We start from the raw sequence: 18,587 nt of genomic DNA, 5'->3' as shown, positions 1-18,587 counted from the left end.
AATAAATAAATAAAAAACATATCCATGATGAACATTTCTGCCTACACCCTAATGTAATAGAAATGAATGGAATCACAGCATTGCTCACAGCATTCAAAAATCATATTTAAAAAGACAATGTCCTAATAACATGAAGACCTTGCTTTACAGTATTTTTGGAAAAAAATGTTTCTGTTAAAAATTTAAATGTAAACCTCTCAATTCTTTGAGCACTACAAAGAATCATTTGGGTGAAATCGGCCTTTTAAAAGGAAGAAAAATTCAATCCCATTCACATCGATGCAACACTAGTTTTCTGTGGATCTTTGAAGACAAAACAGAAAATGTTGAATTTTATGAAATCTATGAACGAATCTCTGTTAATACATGAAAATGACTGAAAATGTTACTCATTTGTGGGGAAAAAAAGGGGCAATAATTGCCCCGGTGTCCACATGTGTCATTGTACGCGTGTCCCTTTGTGTGTATAGCTGAGCGTCCTCTGGCCAAGCCTACCCTGCGGTGAACATAATCATGGCCCTGTCGTCCCCAGGTTAAAGGCTCACTGCTGGGTCTTCTGGCACTAATGCAGCGCCAAACTATAGGGGTCACATTAGCCCCAGATCCTTCAGCATGTATTACAGTAAAAAGAACTCCACTTCCCATTAAAAGCCACCAGCACACTCTGATGTGGGCTTACCTGTGATGGCCTAAATGAGTCACATAATGATAGCTGTGCCGCGGCGAAGGAGTACTCAGACAAAGAAATACTGATTGGATACTATTTAGAGTGAGGGTCAAAAGAATATGAGTCAGTATATCATATCAGTTCTGTCACTTTTGTCACTTCAGGACTAGCAGGGTTCCAAACTTTGAGTAGTTATTATTTGAGATCACATACTCCATATGCTTTTTTGTCACATAATACTCTGTGCAGTTTGTGGTGAAACTGGATGTCGTTTAAAATACTGACCAAGACTTCCATAACCTGTCTTTATGATATCACAAAGGTATCACGACTAACTTCTTTAGTCTTCTAACTTCTAACAAAAATGAAAGCTGCAAGTTCACAACACGGGTTTGCTTCATCTGCTCCCTTTCAACTTTGACACTAAGGCTGAAACTAACTTTTGTTTTTATTATCAGTTAACATAACTGTAAAGCCTTTTGTCTGTTAATGTTGAAAAATACAATACAAATGCAATCCATTTAAGCCTCATTTAAACTCCACTTTACGAACAAAAATAGATTTCATCCTTGTACTTCATTTTAAGTGTTTTAACCTTCACTGTTCACATTCTTCCATGCATCCTTTATGTTGGCATAGATCAAGCAACAACCTCAGCGGCTGAAAAATAAACAGCCAAAAACCACACTTCATTGACTAGAAAGTTGAGGCTGACTCCAAAACAAAGTCAATCCCCACACACGCCCATTTTAAAATGCCTAAATTTAAAGCAGAAATAAACATGCCTACAGATTCGTTACAAAAAAAAAAGGTTATGGTCTCTGTAGCTAATTTTAACATTCATGACAACTGTACGGGGGTGGCAGCTATAAGTGAGAGGCAATGAATTGTCATTGGCTTCTTAGTCAGATCCACCTCTCACTGCAGCTTCTCATCCGAATATGGTCATTTCTGGCTCCAAATAAGCAAGATGGCTGCAATGCCAAAAAAAATGCCGAAAGTTTCTGATGACAACAAACATGATGGTGGAGGAAGTTGTAATAATGAACCTCTTAATAGAGGCAGCATTGTAGACAGTTGTGGTCTATGAGGCCATTTAATACATCCCAATATGTGGACAGAGAATTATTTTCACTGTATTAGTAATTCATTCTTTTTCAACATTTTTAAAGAGTCTTCAAAGTTTTCTACTGTCATATCTTTCTTAAACTATATTACACTGCCCCTACGCGTTTTAGTGGTTCTGTCCTGTTTCGTCTGAATGCGTAATCTTTTGGGAGACGTGCACCAATATAGACAACATGAATGCAGAGTATCGTCGGAAGATTCCATCCATGTCCATGTTTGATGTTGAGCATTTATTTGTTTACTGTATAAAACGTCAGAAAAAAAGTCATTTTTAGATCATTTTCCATAGCACAAGGTGTGATCTTCAAACTATTTGGTTAAACACACAGAGAGATTTCAAAATACAGTGATACATGGGCCTAATGGAGACAAGCTGCAAATATTCACATGAGTGGCTGTAATCACTGACTGTTTGGCTTTTTTTTTTAAATAAATGACTTAAACAATAAATCCATCATCACAATTGTTATTTTCCTTGACAATCACACAACTGACTAAATAATTTAGCACAACTGGCACTGATAGCTTTGCAAGTTATCACAGTTTAATGTGTTTCTTATCCTTCACTTGATATCTACTGTGTGTATTGTCCCTCATTTATTCTGTATGCTGATTTGTGTTTTCCTCGAGTGAACAACACAAGCCACCTGTGGGTTATAGCAAGACTACACGAGCTCTGTTCATCTTTCTATGAGTTCATTTATTTAACCAGCAGACCAGGAAGACGGCCTAAAACATCCTGGAGGACAGAAATCAACTCCTGTGTTCCCTGGGGTCCATCAGCAAGGTCAAGTGCACAGCAAATAGGTTCAGAGCCTCCTTGGAGTCTGGGGCCAGATGGTGGGAAAGCAGCATGATTAATGAGAAATCTGGGCTGATATTAGGGTTAATTGAGTATGTTAGTCAACCCTTGGATATGGCATTTCTTGTCCTTTGCACCACCAGTGTTGACAACAGAAGTTACTTAACAGACTTAGCAGACTTTGTTTTTTCTAATTACTGTGGTTGTATTTTATGCTCTCATATTTCCTTTTTCAATTCTAGTTGTTAACTGAACATGACTTTCTTCCGTTTCTTCTTTTTTTTTTTTTTGCTTGTACTGATCTTTCTCCCCGAATTCCATCCTTCTGTGTGTTATACCTATTGCCTTGTTCTCACCTTAAGCACATATACCAATGGAAATCAACTAAGTTGCACTGAGATTAACTAATATCAAATACCTGATTCTGGTGTTTCTTTATTTGCCTGGCAATTAGAGCAAAAATCTGAAGCATGCCATTCACATAGATTTTGGTTCATCTCAGTGGACCTTTAGAGGAGAACGGCATGTAAACATCCACGAAAAACTTTCTCAATGGATGTTTGTGTCCTCACTAAGGGGTGTGGGAAGAGAGGGTGAGTGTGTCCCAGCAGCGGAGATGAGAAGAGGGTAAGTGAGCCATGTGGAGGAAGCCAGAGGGTGAGTGGTGATCTGTAAGACGATACCCTGCTACCTTCCCTGACCCCCCTGTCGGTCCACTCTGTTACCTGGACAAGATGGGAGGTATTAAGTGGCCCGCTGTCCCGCTAGGTTGAGTTGCTGATCCGCTAGCCAGAGAGGAAAGCCAACCCCTACTCCCATCTTCACTTCAGTGGGAGCGTTTGTTTTGATTTTTGTCCTCTCTTTCTCACAGACAAACCTGAGAGGCCCAATTTATCTGGGATAGAGTGAGGGGAAATAGGGCGCCTTGCCACTTGAACATTAGAACTTTAAGCCGGCAACGGTTCGCCGACTCTCTCTGCCAATGTCTTCCTTGACTGTAACGCAATGCGGACATACACAGAACAACAGGGGGCTTTTGATAACACACTGACAGATTAATAAATAATACACATTGTAGAAAATTGAATGAATGATTCTGGGCCTATGATGGAGTTGGCATCCAAAGGAAAAAAGCAGATGAAAAGTGGAATCAAAAGCCATAACTTTCGCCATTTTTTTTGCATTTATGTAAGAGAACATCTCTACATTTCCTGTGAGGAGTCAACAATGTGAGCTGGTGCCCACCCACATCTTTAGGCCACGCAACACATGGACTGCCGAGAGAACAGGAGGAACAATTTGCTCATTCTCAACCAAGACATGGGGGCTTTGGACGAAGGGAAAAAAAGACACCCAATATCCAAAATCCCTCTCTCAGGGCCATCATGTGAAGTATTCCCCCTCTTCTCCTCCTCCTGTGCCCTCCCTCCCTCCCTCCCTCCCTCCTTTCCTCTTCTCTTCTCTTCTTTTCTTTTTTAATCAAGCCGTCTGGGGTTGTCAGGTCTTTTGAGACGAGGACTCCCAGCCATGTGAAAAGTTAATCCCTTGTGGGCCTTCTTCTCCGTGGCGCTCATCTCCCTGGGAACACTGGTGGTGGCTTGCAGGCAGGTGGTGGTGGGCGGGGGGAGGTGGAAGGGAGGAGGGATGGATGGAGGGATGAACACAGGGCCACCCTGACCAACGGATAGAGCAGTGCAGATTCCCTCCATCACTGACACTGAAGCCCACACCTAAAACTACTGTCCATCGCCACATCACCCCCACCCACATGCATACACCACCACCCTGACTCAAACGCTAACAGTACTGCTTTCCTCCCCTCTTCTCCACCATCCTGCCTCCCTCCACCCACTCTGTGTCAATCCCCAACTCCAAGACCTTTTGATGAGGTTCCCTGCCTGACCGACATACGGCTGGAACAGAGAGCCGAGAGGATTTGCGGCGTGGAGAGCTAGTCGAGTGGCTTCTGAAAGATGACAGTGGTTCACAATGGAGAGGGTACTCCTGTTGCATTGTGCCCCAAACCTCCCCGGCACGGCAACGACCCCCACCCAATCCAACCCCTTCCTCAGCCACTTGGCTTCAACCGTTCCTCTCTAGTCGTTTTCACTGTGTGTCAAAGCAACAATCCCGACAGACTCCTCTTAGGCCTTCTGCCAAGGAATGAAGGACATGATAGATAACAAAGGAGGTAAGACGAGGGGTTCAAAGGTGCTTTTGTCAGGATTCTCTCAATGAGCTGTTTCAGGGACATGAACAGCAAGTACGAGGAACTCCGACAAACTGTCTCTTTGACGTCAGAGAAATCATTTTTCTGGCTTGAAGGCAGGAAGGTCAGAGAATGTGGCCTACAAAAGCCGTCTCTTGCAGTCTGTCTGAAGGAGACAGAAAAACGCTCACTTGAATGCTTTGCTTGCAGTGCACTTTTTCCTCCTCGGCCTCCCTCTCAGAGCGAAGTGCCATTGAAAATATAGATAGGCTCAGTCAGCCATCTTAATCCCTCTCCCCTGTCCATCTCACGCTCACTCAATCCACCCTGACCCCACACACTCTCACTCTTTCACACACACTCATTGGCCTTCTCCGTCCCACTTGATGTGCCCCAAGCCTCCTCCCTCCCCGCCCTCAGAAAAGAGCTGGAGGCAGAGAGAATCTCTGTTGGAGGGGTGTGCAGAGCGAGATTTGGGAGTTTGTAAAGGTCAGCGCGGACTTTGTTCAATCTGAGGGTTTATCTCAGCAACAGCAGGGCAGGACAATGGGGCCGCTCGCCGCGCAACAGAAACCCAAGCTGTGGCAGCTAAATTACTTCACTGATAAGGCCGAATTAGAAGCACTGGGACCCCAGAGGCCAAGAAAAGAGGAGGAGGGAGCAAAAAGAAAAGAAGGAAAGGAGAAATAGGGAGGAAGGGCACATACGATTGAGAGAGGAGGTCAAAAAATCAATGAATCACAAAAGAAAAGATTTGAGTCTGTGATCTGGGCATAATTAAAGCATATGCAATAAATTTTGAGAAAATTTTGAAAGCGCATAATGTCTAAATCACAGACACTTGACAATATATTAGAAAAAAAAACAGAGTCTGCTCTTTGCAAGCATTGTTATGTGTTTGTATAGAAGAACAGCTGAACACAGGAGCCTGTGAGGGATGCTCGGAAGGATCTGTGGTGATCCATCATGTGAATGCTAGAGAGAGGACTGTGTGCTGTGTGCTGTGTGTGTGTTTGTGTGTGTGTGTGTATGTGTGTGTGTGTGTGTGTGTGTGTGTGTGTGTGTGTGTGTGTGTGAGAGAGAGAGAGAGAGAGAGAGAGAGAGAGAGAGAGAACATGTGCAAGTGTGCTGGAAAAGGGGTAAAAAGAGAAAATAGGATATGGAAAGTGGTACAAAAACAGAAAGTGATGATGACGCCTGACACGCATTCCCCTTTTCACAGGAAAAGAAGAAAGTTGCATAAAGGTACAGTTTGATCTGCATGGGTAGTTCAAGTGTGTGTACTGTGTTTTTAAGAGTATGTTCTTGCACCGTACACTTATATGTTTTTCTACAGTTGTACTAGAATGTCTGCCTCTCTCTCCCTCCCTAAATAAACAACATGAAAAGCCTTCGAACTTGTTTAGAAAGTGGTATTGTGAGCTGCTGGCCAGCAGAGGGGAGCACGCTTTGACACCAGACACACTCAATAAAATAACAGCAGAAAAAATGACATATTAAGAGGTTCATTATAAATTTGTGTGTCCAGTATTTGATCCCAGCTATTAAATGAGGAAATATGGCATAAACTTACAGATTTTGTCAGAAAAAAAGTGTACATAAATAAAGACAATAGTAAGATTTTCTTGTGATGCCCAATCCTGTAAACCAATAATTGTAACATTAATATTCTGCAAGTAAACTTTGCCATATTGCACTTACACTCATACTCACACAACACATGACAATGCTTTTGTTCTGTTGTTTGGCATAACATCTCTATCACATGGCTATAGGCCTAAGAGTCTCAGAGAGTATTTTTCAGTTTTTTTTCTTTCTTCTGTGGTACCAGGTGGCATGCTGGGTACCGCTGCGTACCAGCTGCACCCATATCAGCTCACCTCCTCTCCAGAAAGAGTGACACAGAGCAGAATCATATGACGTCTATAGAGGACAGAATGACTGAGAGGCTTGCAGTGCACCGCTCTGACCACCAAGAAGCTTTGGAGAACTCAAATTATTTCCCTTCATTTCTGGACACCCAGACTAATAGTCAGGTAATTGTTCTTCATGGTGAGAATAAAGTGAGGGCTAAGATTGATTGATTTGTGACATTTCTTACACTGCAAATTGTATTTTGACAAAAGCTGGCTTTAATTTGACTTAGTTTCTTTTTCAGTTAAAGTGAATGTCAGTGTAGACGCCCCTCATATTTCACACGGCTCTCTCTCTTGTATTTGTTAACAGCGACTGAATAGCAATCCCTCTACAACAAATAAATAAATAAAAAGTCTCTTTTACACCTCCATGTAAATAAACATTTTGGTGACAGCTGTAGTGGCAAAGTAAAACAAGCTGCACAGATGTCTTCACTTGCTTAATAAGTTATGTAATTCTTGAGTTGTGTTTAAAGAATTAACTTTCAAAGACTTCCATGCTGACATTTTCTAAGCCATCTTTAAACTTCACAAATCAAAACCCTAGTAAACTTTTTTTTGAAGCAGTAAAGTCACTGAGCCCCTACTGATGATTAAAATAAGAAGCATCAAAATCAACAACTGCTGCACTAATGCTTAACAACAGCCATTAAACTCCAAAATACAACGTCACAATGATTAGTGTGCAGAATAATGCAAACACAAGTGAATGAGGCAATGATATCTCATAAATAAAATGTCTGGGAAACATCTGTTTAAACTGGTATTTATCATCTTGACACAAGCACTACTAAATTAAGATATTACACCAAACTCCTGGTGAGATCCTGTTTTAGTTGGGGAAATTTGACAGATTTAGGATTATGTGGATGGCGGCCTGGTGCCCTAGATGATTAACAGACAGAAATGTGGACATATGTGTGCGCACAGATATACCGACACACACACACACACACACACACACACACACACACACACACACACACACACACATAAGTGCACCTCTACAAATCTTGACTCTGTCAAAACCTCTTTGTTGTCTCATGCAGACAAGACTTCGGGTCTTGCTCCCGATGACAGTGGTGGAGAAAATGAGCAAAAATCACCCGAGCGATTCCGGAGGCTTTCCAAAGTAAAGACGTCCCAGCGTGTTCGACACTTTAACAATTCAACACTGTTTTTAGATCTGATGTCGTCATCGTGCTTAGCTTCTCACTCTACCCTGTTATTCTAAATGACCGAGTCGAGGAAAGAATAACATGGGAGAATGTCTTTTTCCTGCTTGCCTGCCTGTGTCTCTTTATGTTTATGTGGACGTGTGCGCGTGTGGTAATGTACGTTTTTTATGCCTGTCCATGATCGTGTGGAACCACATTACTACAGTATATACACACTTAAACATACAGTGCATTGGTATTGTATTTATGTGGAGGTTTTAAAAAACAAGATAAACTTGTGAAAAAACAGAGAATGTAAGGTTTACCTGAAATTTTCTACCTATTTTAAGATGATTGGTTAGTGTGAGTCCTCCCTCTCCTTCCAGAACCAATCATATGCTGATGAGGGTTTTAAACGCTCTTTGTACTCTGACAAAGACACACACTGTGCCGAAATGTTAGTCCTTATACCTAATAAAAAGTAATTAAAAGGCACAGTCTTGCGCTCCAGTTTCCTCCTGGGCTCACTACTCATGGACTGAGGTCTACAGCACGGCACATGAACTGTAAGGAGTTAACGAAAAGCAGTTGCTCTACAGCCAAGGCTTTTAGGCCGTGTTGTGTATCTGATTATGGAAAATGGCAATCACAACAGCCACGGGAACCTGATTAATAGGTCACCACCTCCTGCTTGAGTCACAGAAATGTTAAGCAGCACAAGGGATTGAGATTTAAAACAAGGAAGAAAGGGAAAGTGAGTGAAAATGGAAGAAAGAAGCAGTGATCTGTGACTAACAAAACTCCTGGCACTGGCGGGCCCACACCTATAACACTGATATTTGACAGGATATGACAGAGATAAGATGAGCCTTGTTCATGACTAATTTATGAATATCAGCCGAGCAGCACAAGCAGGGAAGGTGGAAAAGGGTATGTCTACATAATAGCATAAATCTAATCACCAATATAAACAGCATTTGACAAATGTCATCATCTTCCGCTGTAGCAAAGAGCAGTGTCATTGTCTGCTGCTGCCCTGAAGCTCTAACTGATGGGACTATTCATCAGGGCAACGATGAACGATGGGGTTTCACAAGATACACAGAGTAAGAGAGTGGGGCTGGAAAGGATTTACCTGCACCTCACCACAGAGGACTGATGGACCAGTGTGAGGGTTTTTAAATTAATGTTTAAAAGACGCCTGCTAAGAGAAACCTCCTGCAATAAAGGATAGCATTGTGGTGGAGATGCGTGAGGAGACTGTCGGGGGGTTATTCAGGCAAACAAGAGGTCCCATTGAGAATGACTGGTTGGAGTGGCTGAGGTCTGAAACCAATGCCCAAATAATAACAGCCCAAATCCAGGGGACAATATTTGTCGAGTTCCACTCTCTTCAAAGATGGATGACTTTGCCCCGTGTACTTCCTCGGGAGCCTGCGCACCTCTCATCTGTGCCCTGCAGATTAATTTATTAACTAATTAACAGATGTTGGTAACGAGTTATGAACAAATGATAAGGTATCAGGCTTCTAATCAAATCTGACATTTAATTTGCTGCCCTGCTTCCTCGTTATCAATTACCGTGTTCATTGAAGATAATTGACAACGTTTTGCACTGGGACACAGGAGGCTTGTCTTTAACAGCTTCTTAAAAAAGCCCAGTGCTGCTGCAGTGTTTCTAGGGGCAACGACAACCATATGTTTAATATTAGATGGAATCTGTTCCACTGGAGTGCTCCGAAAGCTGGGAAAATTGGATTAAATTGGCTAATGGCATGTTTAAAACCTACATAAAATGAACGTGAATGGAAGATATTACAGCACCCAGGCCCGAGACTTGTGGTGTTATGCTCTCTCTCTGGTGTTTTTGCTCCATGTGTAAACTTGGGGTTTCTGTCAAAGTCAAATAATGATGACAGAAAACCGCGCACTGTTGGTCAATACTGTTATTAGAAACCACAGGTTTGATATCCCTTTCATTACATTGTGGGAGTATAAGCACATGTGCCAAAGTAACTCCTTACCTTAACACATAATTTCATATATCAATAACGAAAAACATGCAGTTAGCTTTCAATATACAGTATATATTCACAATTTTAACCATTAAAAGAGGTTGAAAGATTCCTTGTGTTAAAACATGTTTTTTTCATCACACCACTGATCTAAAGTCAGTGTATTTCATGAATGTAGAACATCATCTGTGCCTCAATGTAGCAGTAAAAATTGTGGATCCTGTCAGTTAAACTGAAGAAACATAACACCTGCACACTTCATACCACAAAAGTTTAATTGGATCCTGGATTTTCGTCATGCCAAAAGTCTGAAAAGAAGAAACCACGCCTTTATTTATATATGACATACACCAATAGACTGTCAAGCTCAGTGATGTCAGGTGTGGTTTAATCTTAACTGCCAAGGGTGATAAAACAATTGGCAATAAACAATTCAATGAAGCACAGGCAAAAAAATAATCCAAAATCCTTATTTATAAAACATTTTATCAAATTCATCATTCAATATATCAGTAAAGATCATCTATGTTTTCAAATATATTGTATTAAGTTGGAGACGAAACAGAAGAAATCATGAATACAAAAATACAGTCCAACCACCCTTCTAAAAATGTTAGCCAGATACAAAGTAAGTGTGCAGGTGTTAATTTTTGCTGCTTTTGGTGCTGTTTTCTGAGAGCCTTGCATCTATGTGATCCTCATATATTTACTCTTCTAAAACATAATGTTTCAGTTAATCATCAAATCAAAATATGGGATATTTTGAGCAACCAACCAGCACCCAAGAGAAACAGCGCCAATAAAAAGCAAATAAAGCAACTGAAAACCCCAAATGAGATTGAATCTGGTAAATTTGGTTGGCTTTTAATTTAACCTTTAATGGCGAACGCTTTAAAAACAGTAACCATCAATCCTGCATAGAATACCTTTAAAGGGACTGTTCATCCAAATCACAAAACGTGTTTCTGTATGATGTCTGGTCGTTTACTATGCAGACAGCTTCAGTTTTATGCATCCATGTTTGGAGAGATTTGTTTTTATTACAACTTTCATGTGTTTTGCACAAATTATATTGACTATATATCTCAGTTGTATAGGATTGGCAGCATAAGTCTCACTGTTGGATATCTCAAAACTGACTCCCTAAGTAGATAGTACAAGAGCTAAGTGGCAAAGTGTTTTTTGTTTTTTTTTTCAGAGAGTGGGTTGGGGGGTGGGGGGTCTTACAATCTAGGTGAACTGACCCTCTAATATACAATTATCCTCTACTTTTCAATGAAACTAGATCTGAGGAGGTCAACTATGAAGGCCTGCTGTTTTTCCTGTTAAGTGGCTATAAGAAGTACTCTCGGCTCAAGGCCATGCTCATCAGAGCATGGTCCTGATTTGATTACTAAAAGACATGATAATGACCCCATTTACGTGAAGAGCTTCACTCATGCTATACAATAGTGCACACAGTCGGGGTTCAAGTTAACTCGGAGTAATGTTAAGACAGAATGTCTAAAAATGGCTGATGAAATGGATTCGTATAAGATCAAGGTTTGCTGTGTTATGACTGGTGAAAGCTGACTTTCTCTGACCTTAACCAACACTCATAATGGAAGCGGCAGAACATGACTGACACCGTGAGAACACTGGAAAGCACATTAGTCAAATCAAGCACGAAACAACTCTATCTCTCGTTATCTCGCTCCCTCTCTTTCTCTCTCTGTCTCATACTATCCATTCACTCAGTGTGACTACTGTCTCCTGGCAGTCCCAGGGAGTTTCTGCGCTATCAGTTCGGTACCAGTCACCTTAGGGCCAAACATCAAGATAAAGAACACCTTTCTGTAGAAGGCAAACAGATCAGACAAGTTCCAAGCTGCACCTTGAATGCCCTATAGGGATATCTCGCAGCATAAGAACTTGGCCATCCGCCCTCCTCAGGCAAAACACAAAAGGCAAGCAAACACTTCAGGAGGCGAGAGGTGGGTCAGGACAGATAAGTGTCAGGGTGCGCCAGGACTTCTTCTCCTTTAAGTTTGGAGACAAGGACGTTAGTTTAACTCAGCGATTAGGTGGAGAACAAAAGAAGCAAGGTGTCAGTGTGAAAAGCAAGCTGTCAGGCTAGAGATTTAGTGCCTGACTGAGGGTGAGGGAGATTCATGATGCCATGGCTGGATGGGTATCTGTCACGTAGGACCTTGGCGACATGAGAGTGCCCGCCAGACGTCTTAGCCTATCACTAAGTCAATACCAGGGTAAACAGAAGAGCTAGCATACTTTTCGCCTCTTTCCACACATCACTGGATGAATGATACTGATATGGAAAATCACCCCACAAAAAGTAAACACAAAAAGAATGAGGGACAGAGAAATAGAAGTTTGCCAGGCAACAAAGTCATCCCAAGGTCCACTGCTGCAAAGAGACAAATATGGCTACAGGGCTGACATTGACTAAATGATCCATGTTTTTGTGTGTGAAAGCATTTGTGTTGACCTTGTCCAAAGGATCTACATCAATGCACATCCCTAAAATCAAAATGCATATGTCCTTCTTATATCCCCCTTATCATGCCTCTGAGTACACCATACCATGAAGTATTGTGCTGTGTGACATTTACATTCTACAAACTGACTATGGCAGAATATAATAATAACAAGTTTAGCAGCAAGTAAATAATTTACGGGTGCAAATATACTCACTAGATACGTGCATGAAGACAAACAGCATTCTGTCCGTACTTTGCGCTCATTTCATCCAATATTTGTGCACATTTTCTGAAAACTTACAAATGAGGAACAAACAGAGCAGTATAACCGGAGATCGCAGGGGCTGTATAATGTAGTTCAAGCAAGATGCAACCGTAGGAAAAAGACTAGGGATGTAACGATTCAACTCACGATTCGATACGATTCATGATACTGGGTTCATGATACGATTTTCTCACGATTGAAGACATTTGTTGAAGACATTTAAAAAATGGCAGAATGGAACAAATGAATTACATGGTGAAAATAATTCTCTGTCCACATGTTGTGATGTATTTACCAGCGTCATAGTCCACTACCATCTGCAAGGCTGCCTCCATTAAAAGGTACATTATCACAACCTTCTCCATCATCACTTCATTTGTTGTTGTTGTGTGAAACTTCTGATTCTGACCTCTCGTACCATCAGTTGGCTGTATTTATGCTATCATAAAGGATGCATGGAAGTATAAAGAAAGGGAGGTTTACAACGTTTGAAACAGACATACCTATTTTTGTACGTAAAGTGACACCATGTTCTCATAGTTGGTGAGTGTGGGTTGCATCGCCTGATGTGCGTTGTCCTTCTAGTGAGAACTTTGTGGGATAGCACACACTCAAGCTGGAGAAACGAAAGATAGTGAGCAAAGACAAAGCTAAAAGGTGCTACAGGAGTGTCAAAAGCCATGATTCAGAGGTGCAAGATCACGCCCAGTGGTCACAAGGTAAGGAGAAGTGAGGGTAAACACCATTAATATCACTTCGAAAGGGTTTGGTTTGTTTGCTTCACGAATGTTCTAAATACATACATAACTAAGAAACTTGACTGTATTGTGTTTTGCTCTAGAGATCAAAGTCAAAGTCGTTACTGCGGGGAAGGATTTAATATTGCTGTAAATTTGTTACTTTTAACATGCACTGCTTCCTCCAAACACATCCTCCAATGTGTTGCCCTCTCTCCTGCCATCTGAATACTCCAGGGAGTTAGATCAGTGAGTCCATTCAATGCCAGTCAGAGCACAGAGCACAATACCTCCAGCCATTGTACGGTGACATGTCTCTATCAATAGGCAAGTCGGGCCAATCTACCGGCCAGATAATAGCAGCAGTCACTCTGACAGCAGATCCCCACACCGGACTCTCTAAGGGCCTTGCCTCACTCTGCTTGCTCGGGCCTTCCTATCCTGAGGGGTTGGCAGCCCTACACACACAACCGCCGAGACACACACACACATACGGTAGACCTGGGGCCCTGGCGTTCTATCATGTTGTGCTAAAGGGGGAGCATAATGGTTTTTAAATGGATGACTCGGTGCTGGCCCAGAGAGGGAGTCTGAGACAGAAGAGAATGGCCATGGCCTGCAGCAAAGCAGCTCTTAGATTGAGCTGTCCGTCTCGCTGAAATGAATCTGAGTTAACACTTCTTCCAGTCCCCAGCGCCCCAGGACAGACAATAGTAGGCTTCCTCTCTGCCTTCCTCTTTCTTCTTTCCCTCACTGCTATTCTTTCACTCTTTATTTCTCTTAGTCTCTCCGTTTCTCTACACGATCTACACTTCCACTCAGATATCCAGAAAGCACCACAGCGTCCGCCATGTGATTGTTATAGCTGTTTGGCTTCATTGGTAGACCGCGGTGCTCGCAAAGCCAACATAATGAGTTATTGCCAGTCTTAGTAAAAAATCCACAAAAATGCAGTCAGTGTAGTTAAAGTGTTTTGGATTTAAGTGTATGACTTCAGATGAAATATATCATTGTTGATGAGAAAAAGCCCTGTCACTACAATTTTGGTGATTTCTTGTTTTTTAAGGATTATAGGGCTACAAGTACAGTTTAGTCTACAACCTCGGATTTTAAAGGGATAGTTCAAATCTTTTGAAGTGGGATTGTATGAGGTACTTATTCATAATCAGTCTATTACCATGAGTGGATGGTGGTCTGAACATCTCGACTTTGGAGAAGCAAGCAGGAGTAATATCTGACCTAATACTGATTCTTTTTAGGTGGCTAAAATACATTTTGCTACTGCCACTGTCCACATAGGTACATTGCTTAGCTTCAGTGGCAGAACTCCTGCCTGCTTCTCCAAACTGGGGGCATCCCAACCATTACTGACTTTAGGTATAACACTGACTATGAGTACCTCATTCAAACCCAGTTCAAAAAATTCCAAACTGTCCCTTTAACCTAATGCAGTCAAATTGAAATAAAGTGGCCATCCAGAGATACATTAAGCTGTTTAGCTTTTAGGAGCATTTGGGGGGGGGTTCCATCCACCATCAGCAATATTATATATTACAATTTATTATAAAATGGAAGCACACTTACACTAATCACCCTGATAACTTGATTTAGCACTTAATCCAATTTTGTCTTCCCACCAAGAAGCCCTGAGACAAAATGTGTGAGGCCTTGGTTAGATATGATCACATTTACACCATGGAGATCTCAGATGACTTCACTTATTATCTCTAATAACACATCCCCCTGTTTTGGCAGGGGACTGTTGTAAAACACATTCACAGAATTTCCATGAAGAGTATTAGACTCCCCCCACGTTTCTGGAGCAGTCAGAAATATGTTTTTTTGCATCCTCTTCTTACACTATCCATCCCCATTAAGATTTGTTTCTCTCCGGTTCCTTTTAACATCTTTCTTCACTCAGCCATACTTCTGTCGCTCCCTCACTTGTCTATTTGTCTAAGACCAGAGGCAGTAGATGGGTAGAGGGGTTGATGGGGAAAGGGGCTGTACGGGACTCCTAGGGGAGTCTGTTGATGACTATCAACAGGCCGACTGTTATGACTATCTGTGATAAGAGTCTGGGAGAGGAGAGCCCCCGAAGGCTTCCAGCCCCAAACCAGACAGGATATCTTAAAAAAATAATACACCCTAACCCAGAGTGAGTCCTCCAAAGACCATTCAGGAAGATGATGAAGAGAAGATGGATCAATCGTTCCCCTCTTACATGTTTGGAGGCAAAGGCCAAGGATTTTACCTTGAGGAGAAACAAAATTGACCTCAGGAGAACAGCAACATGGTACCCAGACTGATAAAATGCTAACAAACAAAATTTCCAAAATATCTCCAAAACACCAAAAAATGTGTCAAAGTCAGTGGTAGAATCTGGACTGGGTTCATGTACATACTGTAGTGTAGCTTAATTAACTTAACTTTACTTCAAATGCCATCTTTAAGTGCCTCCAAAAAGACATCCTTAAAGTGCAATAACATGTTGAATCTATCTCTTTTCACAGAGGTGTGTATATCCCCGTACATTTCTGTGAGCACACATGTGTAAATGTATCTCTTTGGAGCTGAAGGTGGCCTTTTTTTCCTCCAAGCCAGAGAGCTAAAGCTTAGCTGATGAATATGCATTAGTCAGGGTGTCTGGGGAGAAAAGAGGAAGGAGGAGGAAAACTGAGAGAAAACATGAGAGCTTCGGGGAGAGTGTAGCTTTTGGAAAGGTGCCCTTTGCACCCCGAATGGCTAGCCATAATATGAACTTTTAAAAGGAAAACGTTCAGCCTGGCACACAGCCACAAAGCGTGTGCCTGTGTGCTCTAATCGCCTGCATGCTCCTACATCTGTTAGGAAGAAAACAGGGTGAAAAGAGAAATGGAGGCTTTGGGGGAAACCACCAGGAGTTCTTCACACTGAACCCATTAAGGAATTTCTTTAAATCTTGTCAATGAGAAATTTGCGACAATACTTTTAAAAGTTTTTCCAGAGATATTATATTTACAGTTTTACACTGTATTCACACATATTTTCTCAAGAGAAATTGTGAAAACAATTGCCAAATTTATGCATATGCGATTTTCTGATAAAGTCTGTTCAAACTCTACAAGTTGTTATGAACAGTTTATCTCATCAGTTCAAGGTGTCCAGCATGCTAAACTTTAACTTGAAAAATGCTAAAGTTCAGCATTAAATATTTCTTCAAATGCGTAAAAAGTTTTTTTGTTTTTTTTTATCATTTTCCAAATGCACAGTTACTAGAAACTAAAATTAGGGATCAAAATTACTGCATGGCCTATTGGTCCATATCTAACATTTTCTAAACTTGTAACTGTGTTCATCAGCTGGCTGTGTCTAATTCAAGCACATCGTGCCCTCTCCAACATGGTGCTCCAATGATTAACTTGTCAGGGTCTCTATTTCTTATTACAAACAAATGTAATGTTAAGACTATGTGAATGACTGACCTCCCAAAAATGAAGAGTCAAGGAGTCAGTGAAATGAAAAGCAGGCCAGTATAATTCATCTCTGATTAGGCGCATGCGAAAAAGGAACGGGAGACAGAGAGTGAGAGCAGGAGAGACAGAGATCGGGAGTTTCTTTTTTTTCTCCTAATGAGCTTACTGAAGCAACTTCAATATCCTCTAATGTCATGTTGAAATGAAAATTAATAGTTCAATATGCCGCCACCGCATTGGGCCATGCTTCTTCCATTTCCATATCGGGTAGCGTGACCAAATGAGTGTGCTCGCTCGGACCGACGCCCAGAAAAGCTGATACCTCCACTAATCAGCCAGATTTTTCCATCTGACATCGCTGTGCTGCTAGAATTCTGGACTAGTGTGTTTGTGTGTGTGTGTGTGTGTGATCAAAGATGAGGTCCAATCACACAGGGGATGCAAATGGAATGGGCATCTTTGCTGATGATGAGATCGCCCGTGGATAAACAGTGATGGCTGGAAATGTGAATGAATGAAGAGCAGCTCGTTCATTCACTTACCCTCATCAGTGTTGCGTCATTGCCTCTATCACTCTTTCATGTCATATCGCACTGCTTATTTGCGCCACAAAATATGTCAGAAGTGATAGAAGACAGTGAAATGAAGGAATTGAAAAATGTAAATAACCAGAAAAATACAAAGAAGATTGGCTGGTTCCTACCTCCCATCCGAAGGAGCCATCTTTGCCCGTGGCCTCATGATGCAGCGTGCTGTGCAGACCAAACCTCTCGCCGGCACCAATTCGGGTCTTGGCCCAAACACCCAGGCCAGCACCGGGCACAGAGGACTCCCGCAGCTCCAGTTCGCTGGGGATGGGAATGTCGTCAGGAATGTAGACAGGTGCCTCGTATGGCGAGCCCTCCTTGGGTGTGGTGAAGTCCTGGTCATTGCTGCTGCTGTTGCTGCTGTTGTGAAGGTGGTGGTGATGGTGGTGGTGGGTGGCGTAGATGTGGGGGTGTAGCAGGTGGTGGTGGTTGTTGTTTGGATGGGAAGGAGTTGGTGAGGGCAGGGGGGACATGTTGATGACGCCGTCTTCTGCGTCGTCTTCTGGGCTGTCAGCACCACCTCCGCCTGCTAAGCCCGGGAGGTCGGCCTCTGTGTCATACATACTGTCCACTGGCTCACTGTCATCTATGAGACGAAACACAGAGACAATTGTTATCAGGCAGGTAGAGGAGGTGTGACATAACGTGATTTTTTAGTAGATTACATCATGGAAGTCATGGATTTTGTCGTCAGCATGTTAAGAAAAGAGAAATGCCCCGCTTTACCCAGCCAAATCTAAATTAGTATACTCAAAACACATCTCCACCCTCAGCAGACTCTTTACTTCCAATGACTTCTTGACCCCAAATCACAAAAAAACCCACTCCACTTCAACATCCAAATCTCTAAACTGTTAGAAAACCACTCTACGATGAAAGAATTTGGGGGTCCTCAGAAAAGAATACCTATCCATCTGATAGCCTACAGCTACGAGATGCTGAGTTCACAGATTTTCCAGAGGCCAAATGAGGAGCGCCAGACAGATGAACAGAAGAAGCTTTAGGTTAGCCAAGTCCTCGATGGGAAAAGTTCTCAGTTCCATCACAGTTACTGTTTTCAGCCAGGACTCATCTTACAAATAATCGTTGCGTCTATCACTGACCTGCTTGGCCTCGTCACCAAGCATTATTGTCACATCCAGAGATTGGCAATATGATTGTGTCTGCACTCA

The 18,587-nt window shown here is 42.0% G+C and overlaps 1 protein-coding gene across 7 annotated transcripts in view; it reads right to left on the bottom strand.

Moving 5' to 3' along the window:
- The window catches only part of prdm16 (PR domain containing 16), a 212,881-nt gene that overhangs the window by 119,784 nt on the left and 74,510 nt on the right, over positions 1 to 18,587 (bottom strand). For all 7 annotated transcript variants that reach the window (XM_088082330.1, XM_088082324.1, XM_088082325.1 and 4 more), the window contains exon 2: positions 17,532 to 18,001. In XM_088082330.1, coding sequence (XP_087938456.1) covers positions 17,532 to 18,001 — 470 coding nt within the window. The remainder of the gene's footprint in view (positions 1 to 17,531; positions 18,002 to 18,587) is intronic.

Source organism: Plectropomus leopardus, chromosome 9, assembly GCF_026936395.1.
Source record: "Plectropomus leopardus strain MGB_pleo_1.0 chromosome 9, ASM2693639v1, whole genome shotgun sequence".
In the NCBI taxonomy this organism is placed as follows: domain Eukaryota; kingdom Metazoa; phylum Chordata; class Actinopteri; order Perciformes; family Serranidae; genus Plectropomus; species Plectropomus leopardus.
This window is presented reverse-complemented; position numbering and strand designations above follow the sequence as displayed.